This window comes from Cyanistes caeruleus, chromosome 1 (genome assembly GCF_971803275.1).
Source record: "Cyanistes caeruleus chromosome 1, bCyaCae1.hap1.1, whole genome shotgun sequence".
In the NCBI taxonomy this organism is placed as follows: Eukaryota; Metazoa; Chordata; class Aves; order Passeriformes; family Paridae; genus Cyanistes; species Cyanistes caeruleus.
In genome coordinates, this window is record NC_141701.1 from 147,436,822 (window position 1) to 147,452,153 (window position 15,332).

Consider the following 15,332-nt stretch of genomic DNA (forward strand, 5'->3'; position numbering starts at 1 on the left):
ACCGCAGATGTCATCATGAGCTTGATGCTTTGCCTAAAAATGTATTTAGCCCCTATTATTTAAGTACATCAGGAATGATATCACCCCACTTGGGGAATGAGTGCTGGAGCAATGCTAAGAAATCTCACATTTGTTTTGTAGAGATGCAATTGGGTGGTCTCTCCAGAGCAACATTTTCCAAACATTCCCAGTTGCAAGCCTTCATCTGGCTTGATTTTGAATTTCTAGCAGCAACTATTTGAAATAGTTTAATTTGCAGTCCTGCACGTGACTCCTAGGCAGGTGTCTGGGAGAGGGAGAGCTGGGAGGCAGCAGCTCTCTTTCCCTGCCTTTCCCTCCCCTCCAGTGCCTCCGAGAGCGCTCCACAAACGCTCAGATTGTGGTTCCCCACCGAAGGGTGTGCCAAGATGCAGCTGTGCCTTTGGAGGCAGCTGCTTTAGCATCCCTGGGAAAGGGGTGAAGTGGCTCATCCCAGCAGATGCTGCACGGCAAGGTGAGCACCCAGCAGCCCCTGATCCCAGCTCTGCTCACCCCTGCCACAGTTTGAGGCAGAGCTCTTGAAAGCAAACCCAAACCTCAAACAAAGGGCCCGACTTCCATAATCACACGTGCAAGAATTGCATCCGCAGTTGCTTAATTGCTACATGCAATTACCCTCCAAATTAGAGGGCAATTACCCCAATTCAGTGTACAATCTCTGTCGTTTTATATTATAAAATTACATGTACAAATCGCTATATAGGGACATAACGAAGTGTTTGCAAATAACTTCAGTTGCATACACTGTTTCATATATAAAGCCTGGTGGTTTTGACAGTCAGGCAAACAGACTGTCTGGTAAATCACTCAGTGTTTATGCAGACTATTTTGACACATCCCATCTTTTCGTATATTCTTTCATTTTAGGTTTTCAAAAGGGGACAGGCAGAGATAAAGAGCTGAGATTTATAGCAGCCTTCATCCTTGGGGAAGATATTCCCTATGTATCTAATTATGAGTTAGGAGCCAGGCAACTGCTAACACCTAGACCTGGAGTTGCTACACTGGATCTTGGCTGTAATTTAGAAGCTGTTGGATAATGATACAGCCTCAGTGATCTGTCAGCGACTCCAGATTAGGAGAGCAGGGTTTAGTCTCAGATCAGCAGCAAGGTCCCATGTCTCAGCAGGCTGAAGTCCTTCAGTTCACGAGGATCTTTTTTTAATGAGCTCCCTCTGTGCCTTGCAACTCCCAAGTAGAGGCGAGAGGTCTTCCCATGTCGCATGGTGCTTCGACTGCTCTTCCCATCATTATGTGCCTCAGATGGGTGCTGGGGGTCTTGCTTGCCAAAAACCTAGCGATACTTCAGTCATTTGGAGCAGAAAATTGACCCAGGGGAATCAGCATAATGACAGTTCCTCAGGACTGAGGTCAAAAAGTTGATTTCCACCCCAAAAATGGGTGATGATGGCTAGCCTCCCTCTGCCTGTGTGATGTATAGGAGTTATTTGGGCTTGGTATTTTGTGTAAAGGTATTTCTGTGCAGCTTTTGTTTGAGGACAAGCCACACTGCGTCATCCCTGAAGCACTGGGTGGATGCAGTGGGATGCCAGAAACCCATCTGCTCCTGCTAAGCCTGGTTCTTCCTTAGGCTTTGATTTCAAACAGGACTTCAGGCTTTATTGCTTAAATGACTATTTGTGGATTGTGGTATTAAAAAGTTGATTGTTTTTGCCTGGCTGCTGACACGAGGCTCTCTTCTGTGTAGAGAGCTGCAGCTGAGAGTGGGATGCAGTGCTGGGGATGCTGTGCTCCCTCCCCATGTCCATGCTCCTGCTCCACATCCATGCCTCTGCTTTGCAACTTTTTTTTCCCCAAATTTTGCATTGTGGCTGGTGGAATAGGCTTAGGCAGGAGAGGAATTGGGGCCCAATGAATGAGACCAGGTTCCACAGCAATCTTCAAACACTTGCTTAGCAAAGGTTTTATATCTCGTTGCACCCCAGTGCCATTGATTTTCTGCCAAAAGCTGAGGGGTTCTCTGGGGTGTTTATTTTCCATCCCACATGAGCAGAATGTTACCAGCCAGTGCCACCAAATGCAGGAGCTCAGGAGCTTCCCTATGTACCAAGGCTGCTGCGAGGGAGATGACAAAGAGTGAGGAGGGGGAGAGCCAGACTGCGGGGACACAATCCCTGTCATCTGTCTCAAGCTGTGGTTTGTGGCTGCACTGAAAGACATTTGTTTCAGGAAAGGCCCTTTTGGGCAAAATTAATGATGTCACTCCTGTCAGATGCTCAGGTTTGGTCCAACACTTCTCTTAAGCCAGGTTGTACTGCTGGGGGCACAGGGGAGCCCAGTCAAATCCTTGTGCTGATGCATCAGCTGTGCTTCTGCACATATCTTGGAGCAACACCCTCTGATTCTTCCTGCAACTTGAAATGAGAAGCAGGACATGGTTACCCATGCCTTTATCACTTGGCTGAATCACAGAATAGTTTGGGCCAGCAGGGACCTTTAAAGGGCATCTAGTCCAACTCCCCTGCGGTGAGCAGAGACAGCTTCAGCTACATCAAGCTATCACTTCTACTGCATCAGAGCTCTGCCCAACCTGACCATGAATGTTTCCAGAGATGAGGCATCTACCAGCTCCCTGGATGACCTGTTCCAATGTATTACCACCCTCACTGAGGAAAATACTTCCTTAAATTTTTTTTTTTTTTAGTTTAAACCATTACCCGAGGTCCAGCTCAGTGTTTCTTACAGACCTATAGTGGCATTTTTGGGGGTATCCATTGCCCAAGGGGGGAAGAGGAGGCAGGATAAGCTACACAGCTCCCTGGGGATGGATGAGCAAAGCTCAGATTTCCTTGTCTTAGTCACCACCTTTCTCCATTAAAGAGATAAGCCCGTGTTTTGACTCCCCCTCTCTCTGTTCAGTGAGGGTTTTACCGCAGCAAGTGCAGAACAGGCAGTTAGCTGCAAACTTTGGTCTCTGCATGATCCATTACAGAGCAAGGTGTGAGTGTTTCTTGATGAGCTAAAGCAGCAGGTAAATTAATACCCAGACCTGGAGCCGTGCCCCTTCCTGCTGAGACCATCTTGGGTACAAACAGAAGGGTTTCTTGCAGTCGTGAGCACCCAGCAGGGCGAGGATCCTACCAAATGGCTTTTAAAGAGATCTGAAAGCAGGTAACAAACATGCAGGTTTTTAAAGTGTCTTCTTAATGCAAGCATCCTTAGGAGCTGTTATAAAGAAAGCATACATCTATTTAGTCATCTAAAACTTTATGCATGCTTTTATTCAAATCATCTAAACTTTGACAGCGGGGGGGAAAACTGGAAAAGGCCTTTTTCCTGGCGTGGTTGCTGTTTGCAGAGTTGGGTTTGCGTGTTTGCAAGCAGCTCTTAGTCTTCAGATGAAACTTGTTCCAGAAAAGACAACTGTCTTGGGGGAAGGGAGCCTGGGCTCAACACAGGATTTAGCAGCCTAGCTTTGCTGGTCCCAAAGCTGATACAGCTCCTGCTTCACATCTTTTCAACATTCCCTTTCCAAAGCGCAGTGGAAATATCAAATCTCACCGCAGCTCTGTGCATTGCATTGGCTGTCGTTTCTGGTGGAGAAAACAGGCTACACAATATTGCTTGAGGTTGCAGATGGTGGTGGCTGAGCTAAGATTAGATTTTGGGGCTACTTTCCAGTGAAATGGTTCATTAAACCTTCCAGCTTTCTGGGAGACGGAGTTGGGGAGGGAGAGGAAATTTATGTTTTCATCAAAAGCGATATTCAATTTGGGATGATAAAAATTATATTACAAAGTGTATTTCCAGGAGTGGAGCAGAAGATGATAAGTGAGGATTAGGCGTCAGGTACCAGCTAGAAGCCACGTGATTTACTACAATGAGGGTGGTGAAACTCTAGCCCAGGTTGTCCACTGAGGTGGAGGCTCTAGAAGTATTCAAGGTCAGGTTGGATGGGGCTTTGAGCAACCTGGTCTATCTGAAGATGTCCCTGCTCATTGCAGGGGTATTGGACTAGATGACCTTTAGAAATCTTTTCCAACCCAAACCATTCTATGATTCTATGCAGTTAAGATATTTATTCTTTCCTTTATAAGTAAAAAGATAACGCCCTCCACCCCCACGCACAAGAGAAAGCTCTTATGCTTTCCTTCTGATTTAACCAGTATTTAGCAAAAATGCTTAATCTGTCCTAAAAAAGCACAGTGTAAGTATCAAGAGAACAAATATCAAGGCTTTAACAAGGAGTGTCAATATTGACATTGTTCTGTGTTAAGGGATATTGGTAGGTTGTTTTCATTATTGTAAGCAACTTGTCAGAGGAAAACTCTGATGGAGCTTTGCAAGGGCTGATAAAACCTGCAGGTGCTATTGAAACTGAGCTCTTGTTCATGTGTGCTTTGAATATAATTTCCAGTTTCAGAAGTCAGCTTAATGACATTCTCATACCCCTACTCTCTTGCAGTCTCTCCCACGATGCAGATCAAGCAGTCTTCCTAAAAAGTGTTATTGAAGCATTGAGCACCTCAGCAGTGTAATAGATGGGTAATATGATGATTGGCTCTCGCAATATAGGGATTAATATTGTGTGTATATTAAGAGAAGGTGTGTTGAGGTATGGCTATGTTGTAGTTGGTTGTTTGGGTACCCTCTGCTCTCTCCACAATCCCATTTCCCATCTCTGCATTGCTGCCACCGGACAGCCAGGGGTTGTCAGGGTGTCAGGGACAGGTGGAGGGAGGGCGTGCACATGTAGCCCTTGCATGGGGCAGCTGGAAAGGGAAAGCTTGCTGCTGGAGAGGCTTGGCATGACAACACCTCACCTCTGATCAAGTTGTAAGAAAATCTCCAGCAATGGATGGCAAAGAAGACTCAACTGGCAGACTTTGGGAGGGCCAGGGTTGGCTGATGCAACCCCAGGGGTATAAAAGGCGGAGCAGCCACTTTGTGGATGAGCCTCTGGCAGTCAGACACGCCCCCAGCCCTGCCCTTCTTCCTTATTCAATCCTTTCTTGTGTTTGTTGAGGTTGAATAAACCTTTGATATTTTAAAGTGAGAGGTCTTTTCTCACAGCACCTTGCAAAGAGATCTTCCTAGTGTGATGAGTTTGGTCCATGCCATGAAAATTACCCATTGGTGAGTCCAGGTGTTGGGACTGGGAGCAGGTTGGACCCATCACCCCTAGCTTATTCAGAACTGTGGTTTTCTAGTTAGAAACTTAGTTCTGGGCTTCACAGAGGCCTGGCTATTCTGGGAGCACAGCACTTTTGTTTCATCATCTTGTGGGACCTATTTGTGCTTTCTACCCAGTTGTCAACACATTTTATTGCGATACCTACATTTTCCATGATTGCAATCCATCAAAATAATGGCCAGGCCTGACCTTACCTGAGGCTGGGTAATCCCAAGGAGAGATGGCTGCAGGGCATTTCAGAATTTACAGAATCATCATGGTACAGGGCTCATGGTACCTTTTGTGTTTGTCTGCTTACAAGACGTGCGTTTGTTTCATCCTTCATTTTGTTTTAAACTAATCCTCAAAATGCCACAAAGCAGAGTATTTCCAGATGAAGAAAGGATTTCTAAGGTTTAGGGCAGAACAGGTCACCTGCAAATATCAGTGTTCCCTTATTTGACTCTGGTTTTAATGGATGTGTCTGCAATTTTATTTCAGTTCTGCCACATGGTGGCTATGGGGGATTTGTTTCCCTGGGGGAGGTAGGAGCTCCACATTCCTTTGGTATGAGGCTCTAAAGGAGGGCAGACCCACAGGCCATGGAGACTCCCTTGTTTGTGGTGGCCAATCATCCATTTGGGGTGGCCAGCGTTGTTTGGGGAACAGAATTTTTTGTTGCTTGGGTGGAGAGGCACCATGAACTACTTCAAATGTGGCTAAAAATATGGCATTTATCATATGGGGTCTTACCCAAATCAGCCTGGACCAGGATCTAAGTGAGGAATGGCCACTGGTCTGGCCCTCCTCTGCAGGATGAATATTACTTGTTCTCAGTTACATCCATGGAAGAAACTGTGTATTTTTATGTGGTGTTTCCCAAAGCAGTGGTGGAGAGGGAGTAACTCTGTTGCATGACATCCCAGCAAGCATCAAGCAGCGCCCTGGGAGGCTGTCTTTGCTAAACAGGGTTTCTGTGGTCAGACATTTCTGGGTATGCATTGCCTTGTGCATCCCTTTTTCAGAGTCCTAAGGTTGAAGCATTGTCCAGAGGAGATCTGGGAAGGTCTCAGCAGAGCTCTTGACTTCACCATGAGCTCCTGTGTGAGCTTAGGCAAACCTGACCTCTCCATCCCCCAGCTCACCCCAGAGGAGAAGAATAATCTCCACACCGTGCTGAAGCTCACAGTGCTGAGCTGCTCAGCTCCCAGGGAATTAAATGCATGCATCACCTAAAACAGAGCCATATGATTTCCAGCATCTATTTCTGATTTTACCTGAATGTTCTTGGGGCTTGATTTTTGTTTTCAGGACCAGGCCATGGGGAGGCTGAGACAAGGGAGTGCATCTACTACAATGCCAACTGGGAGCTGGAGAAGACCAACCAGAGCGGGGTGGAGCGCTGCGAGGGGGAGAAGGACAAGCGGCTCCACTGCTACGCCTCCTGGAGAAACAACTCGGGCTCCATCGAGCTGGTGAAGAAAGGCTGCTGGTTAGATGACTTCAACTGCTATGACAGGTAATAGGTCAACTGGTTTTATCTAAACACAGGCTGAATCGATCCTCTGTGTGTAAAAGCTTGTGATTTTTTGCATAGAGGAAAAGAAGGCCAAGTTAACTGGTAAAAGCATCCCCTGCAATACTTCTGTTGCTAATGCAGCTCTCAGAATTGTCACTTACCTACTTTGACTTTCTAAGCAGAAGTTGCAAAAAGTCACTTTTAGGTGTTGTGGGGTTTATTGCTTATTTTTTCCCTAGCAAAGCTTTGATGATTCTGGCATTCATTGAAAAACCTTTCCTGTATCATCAAATGAAGACCAATATGTTCTTCCAGGAGCATTTGGTAATAGAAAATAGAAAAATAGTGAAAACTTGGTATAATTTCTAGAAAAACACAGATATCTGGGGGTGGCTAGGGGTTGAGATATTCTGGCATTTGTGATGTTGCAAAAAGTTCTACTGTTCTTTGGCTGAGTGAAGAGAAGGGCAGGGAAAAAGAGTAGGGCAGCAAAAGCAATGTGAATTTTTGTGTCACTGCCTGTAGCAAGCTGAAAAGGAGTGAGGTTTTGTAGTGTGAAGGCTCCAGCCTCATTAAATAGCTGGGAAAATTAACTAGTCTTTTCTCACTTCCCTTGATGCAATTCTACAAAGGAGAAAAGAATTACAGCTAAAGAAAACAGCCCTATGAAGTTCCGCAGTTGAAAAGGACAATGTTTGGTAGCTCTAAGCTCAGGGTTTTTGTTAAAAAAAACCCAAACCAATGACCAACCAACCAGGCCAAGCCCAGCCCTTTCAATAAGGATTAACAACATAAAATTCAAGGATTTTCCTTGATATAACACTGATGTAGGTCGATCTCACCTTTGTGCAATTCTCAGTTGTGCATCTTTGTAGCTTCTTTCTGAAAGTTTTAGGAATATCAGGTGCTAAGCTGTAGGGTTAAGCTGGAACTAGATTTGTCCCATGGCTGCAGTGTTTTCTCCCTTTGGTGCTGTATACCTCCCCTGCTTTTGTGCCTGTTGTCTTGGCTTATCTCCACTGTAAGTTGTTCCTCATCTTTGTTCTATTATTAGCTCCAGAGTTACTTTCCTACCACACCTATTCCCTTGCCAATTGAGTAGCCAGCCTCTATATATAGTTAAATTTTTATTCTTTCCCAATAAATCAATCCTCCTTGACCCATTAGTCATCTTAATGCCGATTCTTCTGAGAACAAAAGGTCACTGTAGTTTCCTACTTCCAAGCAGAAGTGTTTACTGTAAACAGATTTCTCCTTTCAGTGCCGGCTCTCATATCCAGTGACACTTGTATTGTCACTGAGTGTCTCTGCAGGGATGTAGTGGTTCTTAAACTTTGTCATAATGTGTTGCTCTGTTACAATGGTAAAAAGTTTCCAGGGCTCCTCGCCAGCCTTTTGCAGCCCTAGAATTGAGCATCCAGTATCCCATTGCCTGACTTTTCAAAGCCACAAGTTCCAGGGCAAAGCTAAAAGACCTTTTGAGAATTAAAAAAACAGTACAAGTATCAAAAGCAACATTTAAAATAAAGGTTAGCTTTAATTATATAAAGGAATAAAGCCTCTTTAAATGCAGTCCTTTTCATTCTTTCTCTTCCCTTGAGTGCCCTTGGCAGACTTCCATGCAGGCAGTGTTGCATCCCAAGGTGGCAAAAATGGCTAAGAAGATGATTTTTCGATCAGCAGCGCTGTGCTGACGCTCTTTGTGTCCCTGGCACCTTCGGATGCCGAGTTTCTGGGAGCAGCCTTGGCAGATGCAGCTGTATTCTGTCTCCCTGGATGCAGGGCATGGTCCTGTTCTGCTGGCTGCTGCTCTCGGAGCACAGGCAGCGCGTGCTGGGATGTGCCGAGCGCTGCCCCCTTTGTCCCTAGAATGTGGAAAAATTTTGGAGAGCAAGGGTTGGGACGTTGAGGGTGACGTCTCCTTACTCTGTTCTTTATCTTGAGGAAACAAGAACGTGGCACATGTACATTTAGGGTTATAGGAAAAAGGTAGTGTTTAAAAATCGACTTGTGTGCTTTCGTTTATTTACACAGCCCTGCCGGAGAGGTCATGTTCACATTCTCCTGCAGAGCACGTGAACTGCTCCAAAACGTGCCCTCACTGCCACAGAAAAATGTGTCATTCTCTCCCACTGTCTCACTTGTAGTATTTGCTGAGTGTAACATGTCATGCATACCTGGATGGCTTCACTCAGAGACAGGGATAATGAATTGCAGATGTGGAGCTGGCTGTTTTCACTCATTAGCTTGATTTTTTAACCAACAGATTTTGCAGAGGATGTGTTTTCGATTGAAGGCTCCAACACTGATGCTGGTAAATCCAAAGGACTTGTTATCTGATTTCACGAAAAAGCATCTGGAAACGTTGTTTAACTTGTTGAAACATCTTTGTTCATTTGAATAAGTCAAATGGCTCCTTTTTAGCTTTGAAGTTGAAAAAAATGAGAGACTGAAAAACAAACCAAGTGCTTCCCAGCTGAGACCTTGGAGGAGACACTTTGGCTATAACTTGTTTTTTTCCCCCAAAGGGAATAAAGCACTGAAAACTACCCAGTGCTAGGATTGAAGAGAGACCTTTCCATTCTTCTTGTGGCAGTATGTCAGTGATAACACAGAAAGGGAAGCTTGGCATGGATTCAGAAATGAGTAATAATGTCAAATGCATATGATTGTTTTGCTACTTCCTCCAAGTGGTCGAGGGAAGGAAGTTATGCATATAATTTAGCTGGGCTTCAGGAAATAGTTTGATACAGTTCTCTGTGGAGAGCAGCTCTGCAAGCCTAATAACTAAAAGCAGAGCATAGCACAGCAAAAGGTGGCAGGGAAGGGAAGCAGCATTTAAGAAACAGAAAGAAGTGACAGCTAGAGTACTGCAAAAATCACTGCACATCTCTTTTGGCATTGATCTGTGGGGAGAGGGAGGATGTGTGGAAGTGGAGTTGGTTTGATCCATGGAAGTCCCCTAAGGCCTTGCACAATGTGGAAGGAAATCTCAGTGCTGGGAAGTCTGTAGCACTACCAGGATAAGAGGCAAAGGAAAATGAGAGCTGCAACCTGATTTTCTTAAAGGTTTTTTGTGCAGAAATAAGCTTTTTATGGAAGAGATGGCACTTGAAAAATTAAACTTAAAAGCCCCAGAAACAAAATTAGAATCACAGGGCCCTTGAATGGTAAGGGTTGGAAGGGACTTTTAAAGATCATCTAGTTCCAACCCCCTGCCATGGGAAGGGATACATTCCACAGGACCAAGGATGATCCAAGTCCCATCCAACCCAGCCTTGTAACACTTCCAGGGATGAGACATCCACAGCTTCTCTGGCCAGCTTGTTCCAGTGCCTTACCACCCTCACAGTAAAGAATTTGTACCTAATATCCAGCCTAAACCTGATCTTTTTCAGCCTAAAGCCATTACCTGGAACTGTCACTGCATGTCCTCAGACCTGCAGCTGCCTCCTGCTGTTGCTGCTGCTCTCTGGTGCCCTTCAAGCGTGCAGAGCTGGTGATGTTTAAGGCTGTGGGAGCAGCTTTAGCTCAGTCCTCATCATGTGTGCTTTATGGCACAATCTTTAGTTGCATGATCAAATACTTCTCTGCCCTGGCAGCGTTCATATGGGCTGTGGGGAAGTCACTGCTCAGGGACTGAGGCGTCTCTCTGTCATTTTTCTCCTTCTCATTCTGTTAGCAGCGGCTGTTATTTATTACTCATCATCTAATGCCCGCAGTACATATGGAAACATTTGTTTCCTTTGCAGTCTTTTCAAGGGTCTTTGCTATCCACTGGGGTATTTGAGTGCCAGCTTGTCTTCCGTAGGTGATGACTGCTGCTCTGTGCAGCACAGCTCTAGGGAAAGGTGTGTGGAGAAGACAATTTAGGGCAGGTTGGCTCCCAAAGACAGGCAGGAGTTGGCTGACAATGTTTTTCTCTCCCCTTCATTCGATGTCTGTCTCTCCCTGGCACAGGCAGGAGTGTGTAGCCACAGAAGAAAACCCTCAGGTGTTTTTCTGCTGCTGCGAGGGCAACTATTGCAATGAGAAATTCACCCATCTGCCTGAAGTCACCGGCCCAGAAGGTGAGTGACTGGGAGGACGGGGAGTTGGGGTCTCTTCCTCGAGACCCAGTTTCCAAGGACTTCAGTAGGAACATAGAATGTCCTGAGCTGGGGGGGACTCACAAGGATCATCAAGTCCAACTCCTGGCTCTGCACAGGAAACACTCAAGATTCAGACAGTGAGCCTGGGAGTGTTGTCCAAATGTTCCTTGAGCTTGGTGCTGTCACCACTTCAGTGGGAAGCCTGCTCCTTCCAGTCCCCAACACCCTCTGGGTGAAGAACCTTTTCGTAATATTTGTCCTAAACCTCCTCTGATGCAGCTCATGTCAACGCTGAGTTGTTGGATGTTTTGTTTATGAAGTCAGAAATCATTTTGCTACAGTTCTTAAACAATAGTGTTTTAAGGCTGTTTTACTCTATGGCCAAAGCTGTACCAACACTTTGGATACCATCAGTAAGGGTTAGGTTTCCTTTATGGTGGACAGCTCAGTGTGGGACATTACTAAACAAAATCCCACACAAGGGGAAGAAGACAGACTGATTTATATAGCACAGATTGAGCCTCAAACTCTTAAAAGGTGTTTGATGCCCTCCTCTTTAAATTCATAGGTCATGAGTCTCCAGATACCTTCAGCATCTGGGATTTTTGCATTGGATTCTGTTTTGTTGGTCTGGGGATTGAAAGGGAAAGGGTGTGTGTCAGCTTTCAGAATCTGGATATACATCAAGGAAGAAAAGTAATAGCAGGGCCTTCTTCAGAGGTTAATAGAAAAACAATGATTCTTTTAGGTGCATACTTTTTAAAGTATCATTCAATAAAAACTATTAAAACAGGTGAAACCTTTCCTTAGGTTGTTTTGAACTACCTGCATTTACTGAGTTGTTCCAATAGACCTTTATCAGATTTTCCTGGGCTATCCTGATAGGTTTCTAATTGTTTACATGGGTTATATTATCTCCTATTATTAATGTACCCGTAGCAACCTAGTAGCAAATATTCTTTCTCTCACAGTTTTTTGTTTAATTTGGCAAGTCTTGCTATTTTTTCCTTCCCTGTCTCCAACATAGCAACATGGCTCCATTTAGTATTCCCATTGTTTGTGTCTCAACTGCACTGATGTAATTTGGAACAAGCACTACTGTGGGAATAGTGCACTTGATTGTGGCTCCGGCAGCATTTTACTAAAAACTGACAACTTGTCAATCACTGTGAAAGGTAAAACAACGCTGCAAGGGATTTCGTGCTCTCTTAATACATTTGGAAGGGTTAAGAAGAGAAAATATTCTGCTTTTATGTATCCCAACAAGAAATACCTATCTTAAATAAAGGTCAGATGGAGGCTCAGCTTGCAAAGTGTGGTTTGGACCATTGTAACTCCATCACTAGCATTACTTCTACAGAGTGGAGAAAAACATGGAGCCTTATTAATGCTGTTGGGTGTGATGGGACACGCCAGCCAGCATTGCCAGCTTTGGAGTGGAGGGACAGATGAGGTTTGGTTGCCTCTGGATGTGCAGCTGACAGTGCTTTTCCCTCGCTTACCCTGCTCTTTTCTCACAGTCATATACGAGCCGCCGCCGCCAACGCCCTCCCTGCTCAACATCCTGGTGTACTCCCTGCTGCCCATTGCTGTGCTGTCCATGGCCATCCTGCTGGCATTCTGGATGTACCGGCACCGCAAGCCTCCCTACGGCCACGTGGACATCATTGAGGTGAGGGACTCGCTCCCCTTTGTTTGGGCCTTGCAGGAGCCACGGGGACTGCTCAGTGTATGTTCACAGACACTTTTGATTCTCTTTTCAGGTGGCCTAACGCATCTTCTCTGCTTTTTGAAGCTGGTGGCACAGTTGGCCTCCATGGAAGTGTCAGACTGATGGGTTTAGGTGGGGTTACCACCATGTCTGAGATAGCTGAGGGAGGGAATTAGACAGCCCTGCTTGGTGGCTGCCTTTCCTCCCAGCTCTGACCCATTGCCTGATTTCAGCCAACTCTGTAGAGCATCAGAGATCTGAGAGATGATAAAGTTCCTGCCAGCTTCATGAGAGGAGGGAAGATGCTTTCCCTGATGAAGCTCAGGTTTTATGAACCCTCAGAGAATGGATGCAGGAGGCTTTGGAGTGACCTAATTGCAGCCTTCCAGTATCTGAAGGGAACCCACAAGAAGGACAGAGAGGGACTTTTTACAAGAGCATGTGGTGACAGGACAAGTGGGAATGGGTTAAAAGTGAAAGATAACAGGTCTACATTAGATAGTAAGAAAAAATTCTTCCCTGTCAGGATGGTGAGGCCCTGGCACAGGTTGCCCAGGGAAGCTGTGACTGCTCCATCCCTGGAGGTGTTCAAGTCCTGTTCATCCAAGGCTGGATGAGGCTCTGAACAACCTGGTCCTAGTGGAAGGTGTCCCTGCTTATGATAGGGGTGTTGGGACTGAATGATCTTTAAGGTTTCCTTCCAACCCAGACCATTCTGTGATACTGTGAACCTTTCCCATCTGAAAGCAGGTAGAACAGAGCTCCAACCCCATGCTCTACAGGGCTGCATTTTTCTGCTGGACAAATGCAGAGTTGAAACAGATGTGATCTGTATGATGCTGACAGAGCTGTTCACTGCCCATGACTGGGGTGACATGGAACATGCTAATGTAGTGAAGAGCAGTGGGAGGTTTTGGATTGGCTGTCTGGTCACAGAGATCAAAAAGTTCCCACTTTTGGCAGGAGGTAGCCTTGAGGACATCAGTGCTTTACAGCCCAAAATAACTTTTGCTTTGAAAACACAGGAGAATTCAGGACTTTCCCAGAGCATGGCAGGCAGTAGTGTCACAGAGGAGGTGTAGATTTTTATATGTGTTCTATACCAATACCTTACAGAGCAAGCAAAACAGGGAATTTCAGGCTGTTCTTGCTGCAAACAGTACACCTGAATAATTAGTATTAAATAAACGTCACTTCTCCATGCTTCTTTTCCCATGTGCAGTCTCTCAATTCCTCCCCTCCCTTTATTTTATGGTCCAGCTTCAGCTGGTGACAGTGTTTTTTTTCTCTTGTGTAGGATCCTGGCCCACCACCCCCTTCTCCCCTGGTTGGTCTAAAGCCCCTGCAGCTCCTGGAGATCAAGGCGAGGGGACGCTTTGGCTGCGTGTGGAAGGCTCAGCTGATGAACGACTACGTAGCAGTGAAAATCTTCCCTATTCAGGTGAGAGAGGCACTGCATTGGGCTCTTACTTGCCAGAGGCTTTCTCACCACTGCTGAGATGCTTTAAGTGCCTATGGAGATTATGGTTTTTGAGACCATAACAAAGATGCATTTGGGCTCTTCTGCTGGGGGAAAAAGTTCAAGGACCCTTTCTTCCTACACTTCTCCCTGTGTTATCTCATTACCAAATGCTTCCTGTAGTAGTACTTGTTGCAAGAAGGGCAAAAACAAGCACATTCTGAAATCTACTGGGTATGGTAACTTCCCTGGAAATGTCTGTGTTGTTAAAATCCAGCAAGGCAGGGTGCAGCTGTGGTGCCCAGAGCACACACAAAGAGCCAGAGCCTCGGCTTTGTGTGTCCTGCCTGGCTGGGTTGTAAATCTGGATCCAAACCTGGTGAGCAGTTTACAGCCTCCAAAGGCACAGCCCTGGTGCTGTGAAAGCAAATTGCACTGCAGCCTTTCTGTCAGCTCCTGTCTTCTGCTCTAGGAAACCTTTGAACACTCCTGACTTGATTCTCTAGGAACTGCAGATGAAAAGAGTACAGCAATCAAAAGTCAAGTGAAAGAAAAATGACTAAAACATCTTTGTGCTCCTCCACTGTCTCCTTTAGTTTTTCACCTCGTATTTGTTGTCATAGTGTTGCTAAAGGAGATCTGCACATCTTCTGTCCAAGCCAGCTGTGACCTACCAGTAAATATTCAATAGAGCCTAGATTAGATTTTGCAATTGCAACAATTACAGTACAAGGTTGATCCTGGGTGCTGTATGCACAGGCTTTCTTCTTGCAAGTATCCTTAGGAAATCTTGAAAAATCTTATTTCTCAGTGAGGTTGAGTTTGGCTTCCTCTCCGCTCCCCACACATGTCCTTTAGGAACAGCTGAGGATAATTTTGGAGAGGGGAGACTGAGGACAGCAAGTTGTCTTTCTTCTTTAGGGAAAACAACCTCATTTTGAAGGGATACATCGCATCCTAACACTGGAGCATGATTTTTAGAGTAGTGTGAGCAGCTCTGACTGAACTGAAGGAGCTGTTTGCTTTAAAGGGAAGCATGATCTTTGATGGTGCGTTTCTCCCTGCTTCAGGATAAGCAATCTTGGCAGAGTGAGAGGGAGATTTTCAACACTCCTGGCATGAAGCATGAAAACCTTTTGCAATTTATCGCAGCAGAGAAAAGGGGGACAAACCTGGAGACAGAGCTCTGGCTGATCACAGCTTTCCATGACAAGGTAATGTATCATTATATTGCACTTATATATCAATGAATGTACATTTTGGGAAGGCAGAGAGGGAGTTGTGGTACAGCAGGGTTATAATCCCTGTAATCTATCCAGTCTGTTCCTGATGGGCCATGACTCTGTGGCAGCAAAGTGCTCCTGCTCCCATGCTTCAAA

At 45.5% G+C, this 15,332-nt stretch overlaps 1 protein-coding gene across 1 annotated transcript in view; it reads left to right on the forward strand.

The window, feature by feature from the left end:
* ACVR2B (activin A receptor type 2B) overlaps positions 1-15,332 on the forward strand; it is a 97,041-nt gene that overhangs the window by 69,517 nt on the left and 12,192 nt on the right. The window contains exons 2-6 of the mRNA XM_086866159.1: positions 6,485-6,692; positions 10,653-10,762; positions 12,304-12,455; positions 13,792-13,935; positions 15,024-15,167. Coding sequence (XP_086722285.1) covers positions 6,485-6,692; positions 10,653-10,762; positions 12,304-12,455; positions 13,792-13,935; positions 15,024-15,167 — 758 coding nt within the window. The remainder of the gene's footprint in view (positions 1-6,484; positions 6,693-10,652; positions 10,763-12,303; positions 12,456-13,791; positions 13,936-15,023; positions 15,168-15,332) is intronic.